This window comes from Pteropus vampyrus, unplaced genomic scaffold (assembly GCF_000151845.1).
Source record: "Pteropus vampyrus isolate Shadow unplaced genomic scaffold, Pvam_2.0 Scaffold3, whole genome shotgun sequence".
Taxonomy (NCBI): Eukaryota; Metazoa; Chordata; class Mammalia; order Chiroptera; family Pteropodidae; genus Pteropus; species Pteropus vampyrus.
Window position 1 is genome coordinate 4,920,060 of NW_011888784.1, and position 17,526 is coordinate 4,937,585.

The following is a 17,526-nucleotide window of genomic DNA, read 5'->3' on the forward strand; positions in this document are numbered from 1 at the left end:
AATAAATTACCAAAATTGGCTTAAGAATATGAAACTTAAAATTTTAAATTCATATATCTGCACCAAAATAAAATTAATAACCAAAACAAAAAAGCAAAACCTAAATGAAAATCCCAGATAGGCAAGTTCTACAAAACATGAGGAATCAATAATTCCAATCTTAATACAGACTGTTATAGGAAAAAATAATTTGGCAAGTCTACTGTAATCTTGATACCTCTAGGGGACAAGGGTATTATGAGAAGGGAAATATATAGGCCACATCTCAGATGGCAATAGAAATTTTATTTAAAATGTTAGTATTTGCTCAAAACAAAATACCATGACTAATTAGGGTTTATCTCAAGAATGTAAAGATGATTAATGTTAGAAAACCCGTAAATGTTCACCACATTAACACATCATAGAAAAAAGCCATATGATAATCTTGACTAGATTATAATTTTAAACTTTAAATTCATAGTAAGAAACCTGCCTACCAAAATAAAGTAAAAAACCAAGAACAAAAAAACCAAAACCTGAGTGAAAACCCCAAATGGGTGAAGGGGAAAAAAAAACATGATAAAATTCAGTACTCATTCTTGACAAAACTTCTTAGAAACTAGGAATATAAGAGGGTGTTGGTTAAAAAAAAAAAAAGTATATATGGTATGACTCCGATTATGTGAATTTCTAGAACAGGTAAAATTACTTTGATAGAAATCAGATCAGTAATTGCCTGGGGGTAAGGAGGTAGATTGACTGAAAGGGACACAAGGAAACTTTCTGAGATGATGAAATTGTTCTGTTTTGATTGGAATGATGGTTATGTGGATGTATACATTTATCAGAATTCATCAAACTATATACTTAACATCCATTTTATTGTATGTGAGTTATGCCTCAACGTTAATTTTTTAAAAAAAAATATAAAAACCAATACATGTCTATATAACAGCAACAAAATAAAAAAAAAAAACTCACTGATTAAAATGACAATACAAACTGCAAAATCCCTAGGATAAAGTAAAACAAAAAGCATGTTTGGTACCTTAATGGAGAAAATCATAAGACCCATATAATTCAAATTATAAGATACACTTATGTTTATGAATAGAAAATAGAATATCATAACTGTCAGTTTTCCTCCACTTGTTTATAAATTCAGTGTCATTCCAGTTAAAATCCTAGCAGGTCAAAGAATTCACTTTATCAGGTACTAAGACATATTCTGTAGGTTTAGTGGTTAAGACATGATGGTATTTGCCTCAGATATAGAGGAGTGGAAGAAATAAAAAAAGAGCCCAGAAACACAAGTAACATTGTAATCAGTAAGGAAAAGATTCAATTTATGGTTCTGGTATACTTTGTTATTTTTTCTGGGAAAAGGAAGATGCCTACCTCATACAATACAAAAAAATAAATTGCAGGTATGAAAGGCAAACCTTAGACTTTATGACTTTTATAAGATGACAACATGTGGAAGAATTTTTAAGAAGGTACAAATGTGTATATCATATGATTTAAAATATTGATAAATTTGAGCACATTAAAGTCACTTGCTGGGTAAAGACATGTGGCATGCATAATTGACAAAAGGTTATTACCCAGAATATATAAATAAATCATTACTATGAATTACGAATAAGATGGTGAATGTGAACAAATGATTCAAAGGAATAGAATCCTGAAAATAAACAATGAAAATATTCATTATTTTCAATTTCAATAAACATGAAAATATTCTCAAACTTCTTAGTAATTAGGGAAGTACAAAACATCAGCAGTCCTTTGTGTTGCACACATCCTTTTGGCAAAAGTTCGAGGGACCAAATCATGTCAAGTGTCGGTGATACCGAGGAAAATAGGAACTTTCAGTTCCCTGGCAGGAATGACAGTATAACCATGTTGACAGTACTTGGTAAAGTTGTATATGAGCATGTTCTACTATGCAGCTTTTCTACTCCTTGGTATATGTCCTAAGGCAGTGCCTTTCATACATTTTTGACACACCCGTGGTGGGAAGTATATTTTACATGTGACAAAAACTGAATTTAAAATATTTGAAATAATTTTAAGTGTACTCTTCTGTTTTTTCTCTATTTTATTATTTGTAATTTTGCTTTTGTTTCTTTTTTCAAAAAGATATTTCTCAAGATCAACTAGTTGATTTCATGTTCACTAATGGTTCATAACCCTCAATTCAGAGAAGTAGGGTGTAACATGATGTCTTTTAATTGAGAAAGAAGGAAAGGAGGAGGAATGGTGAGAGAGAGAGAGAGAGAGAGAGTTGTGTGGAGGGAGGGAGGATTAGGTTGCTATGTAAAAATGTATTTCTCAGTGCAGAGCTTTCCTTTTGATCAAGAAGTTTGAAAATTTCTGACCTTGAAGAGTTCTCATATGCCTAAGAAGATACACGCCAACTATTCACGGCAGCTTTTAGGAGTGGAAAATTAGAAACAACCTAAGTAGTCATCAAAAGGGATCTGGATCTTGAACTTTGATAGTCACACAATTAGGATACTGTATGACAACTAAAATGAATGACCTAGAGTTGAGGATTACACATGTGCCAGCATGGATAGTTATAATACTGAGTGAAGAAGGTGAAGTGACATGAACAGTGTTAGAATTTCATATAACTTTATAAAATGTGCAAAACATTATTGTATGGATATAATGTGTGGCAAATCGTTAAATGACTGTGGGGAAGATCAGGATGGTGTTTATCTCTGAGAAGCAAGAGGTAGGGGAATGGGATCAGAAAGATACACATAAAGGACTTTAGCTATATCCATCTATATCCTGTCTTATATTTTATATTTGATCAAATATTGCAAAATGCAAATGAGTTGATAGAACTGGATGAGCGGTCCAAGGGTGTTTCAATATATTTTTTTGTATGACTGAAGTGTTTAATTTTTTAAAACATTCCATTTACAATAAAATCCAAGGTACATGGAGGAATAAGTAAATATAACAAGATGTGCAAGACCTTTATGGAGAGAATTCTGTAACTTATTAAGTCCAAAATAAATGGCAACATCTCATTTTCATAAATAGGAATAGTCAATATCATAAATATATTGGTTCTCCACAAATTAATATAAATTACTATGCTTCCAATCAAAATCCTATATTCGGTGGAACTTGACAAGCTAAACTTAAAATAATCAACATTAAGAAGTAAGTAGGGGGGTTCATCCTGCAGGTATCAACACTTTCAAGAAATAATAACTAAAATTCTGTAATATTGGTGTAAGTATGAACAAGTACATCAATGAACAGAATATAAAGCCTCCAATCAGACTTTTTCTTATAGGGATTTGATATATGACGGGAGTGGCATTATAAATTATAAAGAAAAGATAAACTTTAATTATGCTGATAATATAGGTTGTCCTTACAGGAGATGTTTAAACTGCTATCTCACCTCTTAAAACAAATTCCTCATATGTTAGAAACCTGAATGTGAAAAGCAAAACTAAAATGGCTGCAAGAATACATAGGGGGAAATAATCTTTATAACATCGGGGTACTTCTTTGTTCCTCAGATTCCTCATTTGTAAATAATAGTACCTATCTCACTGGATTCTGATAGAGTTAAATGAGTTAATGCTTACTTGTCTCTTAGACTAATGTGTCATAGAGTAAGCACTTAATGTTTCCTACTGTATTTGGGGGCAGAAAGGGATTTCTTTAAAAAGCAAAATTGTGTCAAAGTATTTTAGATTAAAATATAAACTGTGTATTCTAAAAGACAAGAAAATGAAAAAAACAAGGATTCGAAGATTTTTGGAACTACATATTCAGTGATAGAGTTTATATCAGTAAAAACAGCAAAGAACAGCACAACTGATGACTCCTCAAAGAATATGAACTGTAGTTTAATAAAACGTAGAGAATGCTATTTGTAAACCTGTTATAAAGTTATTAATAACTTGAGGATAATCAGACCTCTTAACTGAAACTTTCCAGTGAGTAATCTTAGAATCCCATTTTTACTAAGGTATCACTTGATAAGCTTTCTTATTTAGCTGTGAAGATAAAGTCTTCCAATTCTCTTGAAACATGCATTATGTAAGTATCACTTATTGCTGGAGTTAGGAACAAAATTAGTATATAAACTTATTTTTCAATTCTTGCAGATGTTGAACAAATTCTAACTTCAATACAGAGCTTGCTGCCCCACTATTGAAGAAAATCTGTATATTCTGTAAATGACTCATTCACGTTTCAGTAACAACTTGATCATACATTTTGTTTTCTTATTTTCTTATCCCAGTTTGTCTTCAACTTGGAACATATTGACATCAATTCCTTGATAAATTCAATCTGTATACATTTCAGAACTATTGGCTAAATATGATTCTTTAGTTATTTTAAATGCTCAATACTCAACTGGTTGAAATGTATTAATCAGCATTACTGAAAAATATTATTTTATTGCATTATTTAAAAATTCTCCAGAGATAATTAGCCCTGTGTCAGGCAGCCATGGTCACTAAGACTGATAACTTTAAGTGATCACATAATTTCAAAGTGATCATAACTGCTGTTCTGAGACATGGGACACTGAAATCATATGGCAGTACTAGATCAATAGGTTATTCAGATGACCTAGAATAGGTTTAAATTTTTCACATTTTTCCATAAAGAAAAGTTTAAGGTTTTGTAGAAAACTTAGATCTCCAAGAATTCACATCTCAACTCATAAGAAACATTTCTTTCTAACAGAAGTATAACAGAGAACCTGTTTATACAGATTCTTCCTAACACTGGGAATCCCTTTCATTTTTACTGATTATACAAAAGTTTAATTTTTATTCATTTTCTTAGGCTGGAGTCTCATGAATGAATTAATTGAACCAAAGGTATAGACACTGTAAGATAGATTGTTGTACTTGTCCAATCAGTTTTTCACGAGGAGCAAGCAGCAGGGCTCTCATGTAATTCACAGAGTTCTAAGGATAAAACTGGTGCGGGGCTGGAACAGGACCCTGGGAATCTTCAGAAACCAAGCCTAGAGACTGGCTGCTCTGCTTTTCTACAGGATTAGTTGTCTCTGCCCCGCTTGGGCACACACTCTTATTTGTGCACTGACTACCGTCTCCTTTGAGCCACTGCCTCCTTGTCATATGATGAACACAGCTGCTTATATAAAGGCATGTATAATATTGACCTTGTAACAGCCTTCAGATTTGCCTTTCTGTGTTCCAGATAGTGATTAGTGTACCATTACCTGCCACTCAGTTACATTAGTTAGTAACAGTTATCTTTGAATCCTCCTTTTCTCTAAACTGTCCACATATATAGTTGATCAGTAACATAATGTTAATTGTCTCTAAAGCAACTGAAGTAATAGTCCTATCATTAGCACTGACTTCTGTTTTTAACTATTTAACCTGGACTGACTCTCCTGTCTCGTACTACATTGCTTTCTTGTAAACCATTTTCTGGCAATACTTACATTTTTTTTGTAACTCCTAAAAATGTTTCCTCTCTCTAGAAAATTATCTTTCTACCTAGTGTACTCTCTTTTTCTTTTCAAACTTCTGCTCTGGTGTTGTTTTTGTGATACCTCTCCCTTCCAAAGGTTGAATTAATAAACATGTTCTCTGTGGTTCGGATAAGACTGTGTCACATGACGTTGAGGGTTATATATCTCGCTTCCCTGCAGCATGCTTTGTGACAGAGAAGGAATTCAACAGAGGCCAAAGGTAGCCAAGCATACCTTTGCTGCCTGGTAGTCCCAAATGTCTACTTTGGTGGATTATTACATGTGTTTGATACAGAGTTTTGTGGATTGCTTAATTCTGTCAAATTGTAGTTTTATATACTGTACTCTTATTTATGTGTATTATTGTAGTCTGCCACTATAGACAGCAGTGCTACTCTCCAGTTCTTATTGTTGTTCTTTACTCAGCTTACTATTCCGTAACTCTGAGCAAACCTCGCTTTCCCATCATTTCTGCTGTATTGCTAAAGGAAGTTACATAATCCTACTTATTGGCTCTGAAAATTTTTTAGTGTCTGAACCACAGCTGGGCTATATCAACGGTGCCAGGGCAGCATTGTTATGTGGAGTTCCATGAGGTGTCTCTAAAAAAGGATTTCCATGGCCGAATTTCTGAAATTTGGCATACCATACATATTGCCTTTTCTGGGAGATGTTTAGGGCAATGTCCTTAATTGAGGTAGGGAGGGCTCATTAACTGTGTTTCCTTTTCAAGGGCGTGAATATAATTATTGATTAGATTGTGACCATTATTTTCTAGGAGACAAAGCAAGGCCTAAGTGTCTGTAGTGGGAAAACCATTTTTGAGAATGATTTTCTAAGGATCCAAAGTCCTTTTTTTGGGAATTATACTTACTTTTTTTGTTTGTTTTTTAAGTAAATGGAAAGCTCTACCACAGCAACCTTAACCATTAGTGCACCCCATAAATTTGTGATTGGATGTCATTTGTGATTGGATGTCTCAAATAATAACATTTCCCACAGCCCCCTGGGTTGTGTTCTTCCAGTATTTGCCTAGGTATGCCTGCAGAGGCTACCTGCAATCTGTGCACTTAAAACCTCCTCCCTTCTGAAATTTATAGTATGCATTGGCATTTTGAAGTTTCGAGCAATTCTTAAATTCATTTAACTGTGCTTATCGTGGGATTTCTTAATATATTTGTCCTGATACTGTGTTTTTATTTTTTCTTTTGAATTGTAATTTACATTTGATAAAAGGCCTTAAACCTTTGTGTTCAGTTCTGTGAGGTTTATAATTGTGTACTCACATGTAACTACATCGCAAAACATGATAGAAAACAATTTTATCACCTCAAAAAGGTACTTTGTGCTTCTGACCAAGCATTTCTGTATGTGTCTTCTATCCTTTTCTGAGACAGTCATTTTGACTTCTGTCACTAGATTAGTTTTCTCTATTGTCGAAAGTCTTAAGTGGCATCAGTATATATTTTTGTGTCTTTTGCCCAGCATGTTTTTGAGCTTCATACATGGTGTGAAGTGTGTAAGTAGCTCATTTCTGTTTCTGAGCAGTATTCCTTTGTATGAATGTACCTTGGCTGGTTGTTTTTTTAGGTATTCTTGATATATGGGCTGTTTCCAGTTTTTGACTTTAATGCATATGCTACTATGAACATTCTTGTACAAAAATGTCGTATAGGATAGATATATGTTTAACTCTTTAGGAACTTCACAGTTTTTCCAGAGGTGGGGAAATTATAGACTACCTGGGTGAGCCCTAAATGTAATCACAGGTGTCCGTCAGCTAGAGGGAGATGTGACTGCAGAAGGAAAAGGCAATATGACAGTGGAAGCCAAGATTGGAATGATGTGTTTTGAAGATGGAGAGAAATAGAGCACAAGCCAAGGAATACAGGAGTCCGCTAGAAGCTGAAAAAGTTGAGGAAATGAATTCTCCTTGCAGACCCTTTGGAAGGAACCCAGTTCTGAGGAAACCTTGACTTTATGTAATCTGCCGAAACTCATTTACCTAAATCGTTGTTGTTTTGAGGCACTGAGTTGGTGATAATTTGTTAAGGCAGTACAGGAAACTAATATACTCCACCATTTGTAAACCATTCTGGATGGTGTTGCATTGTGGTTTTAATTTTCATTTTCCTGAAGATCATTGACATTAAATGTCTCAGTGGCCATTCCTATATTTCCTTTCATGAAGTATCTGTAATTTGTCCTTTGCCTATTTTTTTAAAAAGCGAGTATCTTTTTCTCTCACTTGCAGTTCTTTATACATTCTGTACAGTAGTGAGTGGGTCAGATACATATATAGTAAATACTTTTCTCCACCTCTGACTTGCCTACTTATTTTTTAATGATATCTTTTGATTAGGCATTTTTAACTTCAATGAGATTGGCTTTATTTATATTTCTTTTGTGGTTAGTACTTTTTTATGTCTTATGGACATTAATGTATTTTTTATTTTCTTCTAAGGGCTTAAGATTCTGCTTTCCTGTTTAAGATGATAGAAGTTAGTGGTTGAGGCTTATTTTCTATGTTGTTGAAAAGTAGATTGGTTTGGTGCCTTGGTAGAAAATGAGTTTACTGTATATGTATAGGTCAATTTCTGGACTTTTTTCTATTTTACTTATTTATTTTTCTTATACCCCATTCTATACTCTTGATTACTAAGGCATTTTAGTAAGTCTTGAAATAAGTGGGATAAGCCCTCCAATGTCCTTTATCTTTTTTCAAGATGGGTTTGTTTATTTTAGAGTTTGTTTCTATAGGAATTTTAGATCAGTCTATCAATTTCTTTTTTACAAAAATTCTGCTGAAATTTTAGTAGATATTACATTGAGTTTATATATCAAACTGGGAAGACTGGACGGTTAAACAGCATTGAGTCTTCCGATCTATGAATATGATCTCTCTTCATTTCAGCCTTCTTTCATTTGTCTTAGTAATATTTTGCAATTCTTAGTGTAGAAGTCTTGAATATCTTGCTTTGGATTGGTCCATAGGTTTTTTGTTGTTGCAATTTTAACTGATATTTCTTTAGATTTCATTTTCCAATTCTTTGCTTGTATATATACGCTTAATTTTTGCATGTTGACCTTCTACCTTGAAATCTTGCTCTAAATTCACTTACTAGTTTGGAAATTCCACGCGGTTTTCCATGAAGACAAGCAAGTAACGGAGAATGTACTTCTTTCTTTCCAGTCTTTATGCCTTTTATTTCTCTCTTTCCTTAGTGTGCTGGGCCATCTAGTGTGTTATTGAATAGAGGTGATGACAGTGGACATCCTTGTCTTATTCCAGATCATAAGAGAATGGGATGTAATGTTTCATCATTATGTTACTAGCTCTAGGGTTTTCATAGATGTCCTTTTTCAGATTGAGGAACTTTCTCTTTTCTATATCTAGTTTGCTTAAAGTTTTTAATCAAGGATATTACATTAACATTGTCAAATGCTTTTTGACATCAGTTAGGATAATTTTAGGGATTCTCTTAGGGATTCCTTTATACTGCAGATGAGGTGCTTGGTATTTTTAATGTTAAACCAGTTTCGCCCCTTGGACTAAATCTCACTTGATGATGATGTATTACCTTTTCTATATATGTTACTGGATGTGATTTGCTAATATTTCGATGAGGATTTTTGAATCTAGTAGTGGCAGACCTTTGTTTTGTATTTGGATCTTGGGCCCAAGCCAATTTCTTCCTCCTGCTTCAATATCAGATAGCTTTTCCTTTACTCATCCTCAGCATCAGAGTACCTTTGTCTGGGACTGGTGGTGGCAATGTTTCCTGCCTTGCTGTAGCAGTAGACTGGTTATTATAACATGGAGAAGGGCTCGTTTTTGTATGGGAGGTGGGCAAGTAGGTTTGCCCCCTCCCCCAACAGCACTTTTGCTCTACTTTTCCTCTTGAGGAAGGGGATTTTTCCTTGGGCCCTGGATATTAGAGGCTTTCCTGTATTCTTCCTTCTGGTTGAAGGTTTTTGCTTCAGATGAGATGCCACTGAGGGAGAGGCGCTCACTTCCTTCTCTTGCCTCATGCCAGTCTTTTTCAAGAGAACTCAGTTAAGGCCCTTGGAAAAGCACTTGCGAATGGGTGCAGATTAGATTCCCTTTCTGTCTGCATCTTCCAGAGATTCTTAACTGTCATCCTAGCCGACACTATTTACTTTTATCTTTAATATTTAGTAGGTTGACTATGATTATGTTTCCATTGCATCTGTGTGTTGATATTGGCCATCATTTTTGGAAAGCTGTTGGCCATTATCTCTTTATGTTTTGCTGCCCTGTTCTCTCTTTTATTTTCTTCTGGAACTCCAATTAAACTCCATTAAACTCAATTGACATTGGGTTTTGGATGTTTGGGGGGTTTTTCCCACACTTTTTCTCTTTATATTTCTATTTGGGTACTTTAATTTGGCTTTCTTAAAATTCACTGCTCATTTCTCTCATTAAGAAATCTTTAATGTCTGATACTGTATTTTTCATTTCTAACATTTCCTTGTGATTGATTTTCTTTTATAGTTTCAGTGTTTATGATGAAATTCTCCATTTCTATGCATGCTGTCTGTCTCTTCTGTCAGATCCTCTTATCAGTTATTTTAAAGTTGGTATCTGGCAGTTCCAACATCTGGGCCCTCTCTGATTTGATTATGTTAATGATTTCATCTTTTGACTGTGATTTGCTACTCCCTCTGTCTTGTAAGTTTTGATTGAATACTGAATAAAAACAGTACAGATCGAAGTAAGTATTATTTATCTCCAGAAAGTGGGCATTTCTTGTTAGTCTGATTGATAGATAGTGGGGCTAAGTCAATAAGATGAATAATTGAGCTAGTTCTGGGCTTTTTTGCAAAATTTCAGTTTGATTTAGTTCAGCTGTTTTGAGAGCAGAGTTGGGACTTGACTTTCTGCAAGATTTGTTGTCTGGTTGTAATTTCAGCTATCTCTTTGTGCTTTATATCAGAGCCATCAGCTTTTCTGAGCTCTGGATGATTTCTCTGCTGTACAGCCCAGCTGTCGGTTCCTTGGTCATTCCGGAGTTCTTTTGTGCCTATTGTGATACCTCTCTACCAGTAATATCTTCGGGGTTTTCTTTCTGCAAATCTTCTCTCCTCCAGCCTTGGTAGCTTTAATATCCAGAGTATCTGGGTAGTTTTTCTCTCAGCTCTCCTGTCCCACCTCAGCCCTTGGCAGCAGCTCTTCTGTCCCACCTCAGCCCTTGGCAGCTGAATGTCTGGAGTTTTTTGGAGTGATTTCCCTCATTTCTTCCCCACCCCCATCAGAAGACAGTCTCGTTGCATTTTAGGGAGACCACACGCTTCTTAGGGTATCTCTTGGCTTTCCAGCCCCGTCCTCCATCCAGCCTTTGGCATATTTTGGCAAGCACTTGTGAAGACCCGTGGGAACGAGTGGTTGGGGTAGTGCAGGTTTGCTCTGTGAAATCTAGAATTCTAGTATGTCATGCTGTTAAGATTTGTTAAAGTTTAGCCTGGTTTCTTTTAACCCTTATCTGTGGTGGAATTATTCCTCCTTAGCCACTCCACCAGTGGTCAGGAAAGAGACCATCAGTGAGCCTCCTTTCTGTCCAGGCTCAACACTCTCTGGAAGCTAGTTCCACGTAGGTTATTTTGTATCCTTAACTGTGATTTTTGCGGCTTATCTGGCTTGTTTTTATTAGGGTGAAAGTGGTGGAGGTCTGTTGAGACTTCGTACATCCTAATTAGAAGTGAAACTTCTCATGGAATGCTTTTTAGTATATTGTCTGGTAAATACCTAATAAAATTTCATTCTAGTTGATTTTCTATAGTATTTCTCAAAGCTAGGTTTCTGAATATTTTTTATCTCAAATCTTAACTCTCCAGTTCTGTCCTCAAGTGGTAAATGATCTTGTCTCATTTTGAGATTAAAGTCGTCACCATTAAAATTTAATTGAGGGGCTTTTGGATAGTGCGGGAAGAATTTGTGGTAGGTGGATAAAAAACGGCAAATGGAAAACTAAGATAATTAACTCTGGGGAAAAGAAAGTTGTACAAAAAGGGAAACATGATTACGTAGTAGTTTATTACTAATCACATCAAGTACAAAACTACAAGTGGGAGATAATTGTCTTTGAGGTTAGAGGAATGTGAATGGTGGTGGTGTAAATCCTCATTTTCCATAGAAAAATCAATAGATAATACCTAAACTTGATATTTCAAAGGATACCATTATAAGCCGATTACTGTAGTCCCCCTTATGTCCACGGGGAATACATTCCAAGACCCCCAGTAATGTCTGAGACTACAGGTAGTACTGAACTCTATATATACTGTGTTTTTTCCTACATATACATGCCTATGATAAAGTTTAATTTATAAATTAGACACAGCAAGAGATTAACAACAATAATTAGTAACAAAATAGAATTATAACAACATACTATAATAGAAGTTATGTGAATGTTGTGTGTCTGTCTCTCTTTCTGATAACCAATCTAATAACCAGAATGGCTAAGTGACTAACGGGCAGGGAGTGTATGCAGTATGGAGATGCTGGACAGGGAGGGGTGGTTCATGTCCTGGGTGGGACAAGGCAGGACAGTGACAAATTTCATCACGCCACTCAGAAGAGTGTGCAATTTAAAACTTATGAATTGTTTATTTCTGGAATCTTCCATCTAATAATATTGGACCGCGGTTGACCGTGGGCAACCGAAACCATGGAAAGTAAAACCGAGGATAAGGGGCGGGAAGGGGGACTACCGTACTGATTTATAAATAGCAAGATTAAATAAAAGTTAAAAGAATTGAACTTGGTGTGAGAAGAGCAACTATATTTGTCTGTACTCACTATGCACATTATTACTTAAATAAAAATGAAAATACATTTTTAAAAAGAGGCTTAATTAAAAGTCTTCTCAGGGGGTGGTGAAAGTGAACCAGACCTTTTCTTCATGGACTTTATTTCTTTATTCTTGTTTACTTCACAGTTGATTTTTTTTTTCCCCTTCATATAACTTCAGATTTTACTTTATGAACTAAGTCAGTTATGAAAGTTTAAAACTTTAGAGATGGTGGGCTTGTAAATTTTTTAAAAAATATTTTTATTAAGTGTTTTGAGAATAGATCGAGGTTCTAAAATGAGAAAAGTTTTTTTAGTGAAACTATTTTAATTGTCGGTACTGTTAAAGTAGTATTGGTAATGATAAACTGGTCCAGTGATGATAAAAATTTTACTTGCAAAATTATTATGTTTTCCTACTTATTGTCTTTTTGTAAAAGAGTTTGTCTCTATGTTTCATTTAAATTGGTAAAGACATTTTCATGGGTGAAGTAGAGAACTTAAAAGTCTGTTGTAAAAATAGTAATTTGAATTTCTGTCTCATTTTATAATTTGCTTTCCATACCATGTTGAAATTGCTACCTGATTTTTAAGTTAGCCTCTAAATTATCTTTTCTGTATCTTTTCTAGGTTAGATAAAGGAGGATATTTTCTTAGCGTGGATTGCTGCCTTTGGTAAGAGCATGTCGTCCATCTTGCCATTCACTCCACCAGTTGTGAAGAGACTGCTGGGATGGAAGAAATCAGCCGGTGGATCTGGAGGAGCAGGCGGAGGAGAACAGAATGGACAGGAAGAAAAGTGGTGTGAGAAGGCAGTTAAAAGTTTGGTGAAGAAGCTAAAGAAAACAGGACGATTAGATGAGCTTGAGAAAGCCATCACCACTCAAAATTGTAATACTAAGTGTGTCACCATACCAAGGTAAGTGCTGTTAGATCAGAAAAATTGGTGGTCATACTGTTGAAAATTGCTTAAAGGAATCTAAAGGAAAGTTTTGAGATTTCATTACTTTCAAGTCAGTCACCTGTAACTAGTGATTATTAAAATATGACAGCTTTTTTTAGCTTGATGTATTAATTTTGTTTTCCTAGTTTAAACTTGTTTATTTTACAAATCATATTCTTAGACAGTGAGGTTTAATCAAGCAAAAAAAAATACTTAGATTGTATTGTTTTAGCTTCATTATTTTATCTTGTCTTCATTGATCTCTGTTGCTTAAGTATGTTATCCTAATTTCTGTGACTGAATGACATTTAAATAAAGAGTCAATGCTTTTTCTGTCACTAGTGCAGTAGTAATTTTCTCCCCCGCCTTAGTCAAATCTTCAGTCAGTAGGGAGTTCAAAGAGGCTGCTAACTTTGTGATGAATTATATATTTTTTTTATTTGAGTTGCAAGCATTACTTCCAAGAAAAGAACACTATGTGAGGCAGCTTCTCAGATGTTGTTATAGCTAGTCAGACCTTTCTTGAAGACCTATCTCTGTATTGGAAGGATCTATTACTTAAGAGGTTGAAGTTTTATTATTGTAATTTAATCATTTATAAATAAGTACCACTGTCAGAAATACTGCTTTTTAATAATAATAATAATAATAATAATAATAATAATAATAATAATAATAATATACCAAGTGGTTAAATGTTTCATTACTTTTTGCGTGCATTACAGGGGTTTTTTTTTAGGAGTGTAAGCACATAGCATTTTTTAAAAGAATTGTTTGCAGTGTCATACACATGGGCTTGCATATAGCACATGAAACCTTTCTACTTGATGTATTTCCAATGAGCTTTGGGAACTATACTCTGAATGCTTGTTGATAATAGATCCAATAACACCAGCCTATCTACTTGCAAATACTAACAGTAGAATGTTTCCTGCTTTGTTTGGTAGATTAATTATTCATTTCTTTTACGTTACTTGTTTCATGTATATCTTAAACGTTGCTTTTCTTCTTGGTTTATTTATTTATTTTTTTAACAAACGCTAATAAGTGCCTCCTGTGTGCAAGGCACTGTTTCTAGACACATGGAGATACAGTGATGAACAAAACACAAAAGTTCCTGCCCTCTTGAGGGATAGATGTACATGATAAACAAGTGGACAAATTAATATAATTTGAGATGATAATGAGTACAAAGAAGACAATGACTGCGGGATAAAAAAGCTGCTTTGGATCAGATTGTGATGCTTAAGCTAAGCTGTGGAAAGTATCGTCTAGGCACAGGGAAGAACCAGTGAAAAGACGTTGAGTTGGGAGATACTGTAATGGAGGATTTAAAAGCCCAGTAGAGATGGGCATTTTAGGTCATTGTGGGAGTTTGAATTTTAGTCTAAATGTAATAGAATATAAATAAAGATTTTAAAAATGGATTTCTAAAATTTAAATCACTTTTAAAGGATTCTTTTACATTTTATAGAGATCACTGGCTACTAGAGGAGACAAATGGTGGGGGCATGTGGTGTATGCGTAATGTCTGTGTGGGAAGTAGTAATAGTCATAGTAGCAGCAGTAGTAGAATGGATGGTGGGTCTGGAAGCAGAGAAATCAGGAGAAGACTATTACAATAATCTAAATGAGAGACGCTGCAGGCTGGACTGTGGTGGCTGTGCTAACATGTTTAGAGGATGGACTGGGCCTGTGGAAGTATAACTGATAGGACTTGCTGATGAATCGGCCAAGAATAAATCAAACTATTTGTTAATTGTTCATGGTGTAGTACCAGCATTTCAGTTCAGTTAACAAATACCTACTACATATGTGTTAGGCTCTTCCTCATTGGAGTTAAAATACACGCAGCACCTTGAGTTGTTTACTTTCTAGTAAGAGAGATAAACTTTAAAAAATAAAAAGGATAATTTTATAAGGCACAGTAGGTATTATGAAAGATGTTTACTTAGGGAACTATGTCCAAAGGCGGGAAACTGCCTACTTTGTGGCCTGTGAAAAATTTCCTTCTGGAGAAAGATGAGTGCCTGGATTGAACCTTGTTGGATGTAAAGGAGGAATTTAGGAGAAGCCCATTTCATCCAGAGGGGCACTGTGGTATTTAGAGTGTGGCGTTAGGAGAGGACTGGTGTAGTGTTCTAAGTGAGCTTGTGTCCTGGCCATGTGAAATGGGAGGTGGGACTTGGGAGGAGTGAGTCTGTGCAGGTAGTAAGGAACCATGGCATGCTGTCCTGGGAAGTTCATACTGCACCTGAGTATGATTGGGTGAGGGTGGAGTCATTGAAGAGTCTTAGGTAAAGAAGACTCATAAAACAAATTAATTTTAAGTACAGCATCTGGCTGCAGCGAGGAAAATGGTTGCGAGATGGAGGGAATGGAGGCAGTTAGTCTGTTATCTCCCTCATCAGAGGGATCCAAGAAGACACAGGGCCGTGTTTTTGTTCAGCTTCATCTAAGGCTCAAATTGCTATTGCAGTGTGGATATTGACAGAACAGACCCTGAGAGGAAAGCTATGCCACCATATCCTTTAAGGAGACAGACACGGTAGGTAGCAACTACTGATTAAAACTTGTAGACATGGGTATCTAAACTATGGAGGTCAGTTTAGTCAGATTTTTCCCCCTTGTTTTCCGTTCTTCTTATAGCCTATTAGAGACTTTTTGATATTCTACCACTTTTTCACCATTAAAAAAATATTTTTCACCCTTTCACCTGACTAATGAAAGTGAAGTAGTTGTCCATTATCTTGTTTTTCACTATCAAAAGTTCCCTGAAGCTTAGAATCTTGCTAATTTTATGTTTCTTTATGTTGTAAGAAATGTGGATTTGTTAATATTGGCTGTTGTCTATCAAAAAATTTAAGCTTCTTACACTACAGTTTGGTGCCATGTATTTTATTATTTGCTTTGTTTTAAGTAGAACAGTTACATTGTATCAAATTAGTAGTCATTTCTTAACTACTAAATGTCCTTAAAGATTCAGTCAACTCTTAATTATTTAGACCGTAAAGGGTGGGGAATGAGGTGGAAACGGTCTGTTAAGGATAAATCCAAACCATAGTTTAAACAAAATTGTTTCAAATGAGATCCAAAATAGATTTAATGTAAGCTCATTTACTTAGAATTGCAAGTTGTTAATAAAATACCTTAAGGTTTTACAAGCCTAAAAGCACATAAGTTCAATTGATGAAAAACATGAAACATAAATTTCTTAATTTAAAAATAAGGCAAATGTTTTCCAACAAAGGATCTGTTTCATTGACTCTAACTCCCCTGGAGCCTGTACCTCCTAATGTTAGAGTGGAAGTAAACTTAGGGCGGAAACAGTCCTGGCTCTTTATCCCTCTAACCTGCCTTCGCATAATTACTCCACTTTCCTAGCTTTGTTTCTGAAAGGATAGAAGCCGTTGTTACACTTATATGTCACTGCTTCCTTCCCACTGTTGGATGTGGTGACATAAAGTGATTCATGGGTAGAACTCCTATTAAGCTGCAATGAACTGAATAAAGTTTCACGAAGCTTTTCCATCTCAAACATTTTCGAGACTGAGGAATGGAAGACTACTCAGTTGTAAAATCAGAATGGCAGTTGATATTTAGGCAGTGAATCAGAAGAAAAATGGCTTTCAATGCATATTTTCTACAGTACAGCAAAAATTGAAACTGTGGTGGGGATGGAGACTCTAAAAGCAAAGGCTTGTGGTATCTAAAACGGCAATTTCATGTTCAGGAATGTAGAATTTATTTTCATAAACATAAATTATAAGGGCTTTCCTAAGGTGGTACTTTGACCTTGTAATCACATTTTTGATCTTACATCCTAAGGAACAATCAGGAATATGGTTAAGACTTCTGATGTTCATTTCAGTAGTGTCTATCACGGCAAAGATTTAGAAAAAAAAACAATCTAACCCACGGTTTCCTTAACTCCTATAAAGGAAACTTACCTAACTCATTTTATACCAGAATTGAACATGAATAGGAAAAGAAAAGTTTGTACTAGTCTTACAAGAATAGATACAAAAAATATAAATGTCAGAAACTATTCAAAACAGAACCACAAAATTATGACTAGGTAAGGTTGATTGAAGGAATGAAAGTTTCAACTACAGAAAATCTATTAATATGAGATACTTCATATTTAAGAACTCTGATATCTCTGTGGATCTAGAAAGAGCTTTCTATAAAATTCTGTATTCCTGTTAAATTAGAAACAGGAATTTTCTTAATTTGATAAAACATACTTCTAAAAATGTTAATCATCAAACTTCAGAGAGAAATACAGCA

The 17,526-nt window shown here is 34.8% G+C and overlaps 1 protein-coding gene across 6 annotated transcripts in view; it reads left to right on the forward strand.

Moving 5' to 3' along the window:
* SMAD2 (SMAD family member 2) overlaps window positions 1–17,526 on the forward strand; it is a 79,511-nt gene that overhangs the window by 16,517 nt on the left and 45,468 nt on the right. For 4 of the 6 annotated variants that reach the window (XM_023531263.1, XM_023531272.1, XM_023531271.1 and 1 more), the window contains 2 exons: window positions 12,924–13,212; window positions 15,716–15,784. In XM_023531263.1, coding sequence (XP_023387031.1) covers window positions 12,977–13,212; window positions 15,716–15,784 — 305 coding nt within the window. In that variant the 5' untranslated portion in view covers window positions 12,924–12,976. The remainder of the gene's footprint in view (window positions 1–12,923; window positions 13,213–15,715; window positions 15,785–17,526) is intronic. The other 2 variants (XM_011360933.2, XM_011360953.2) reach the window with 1 other exon arrangement.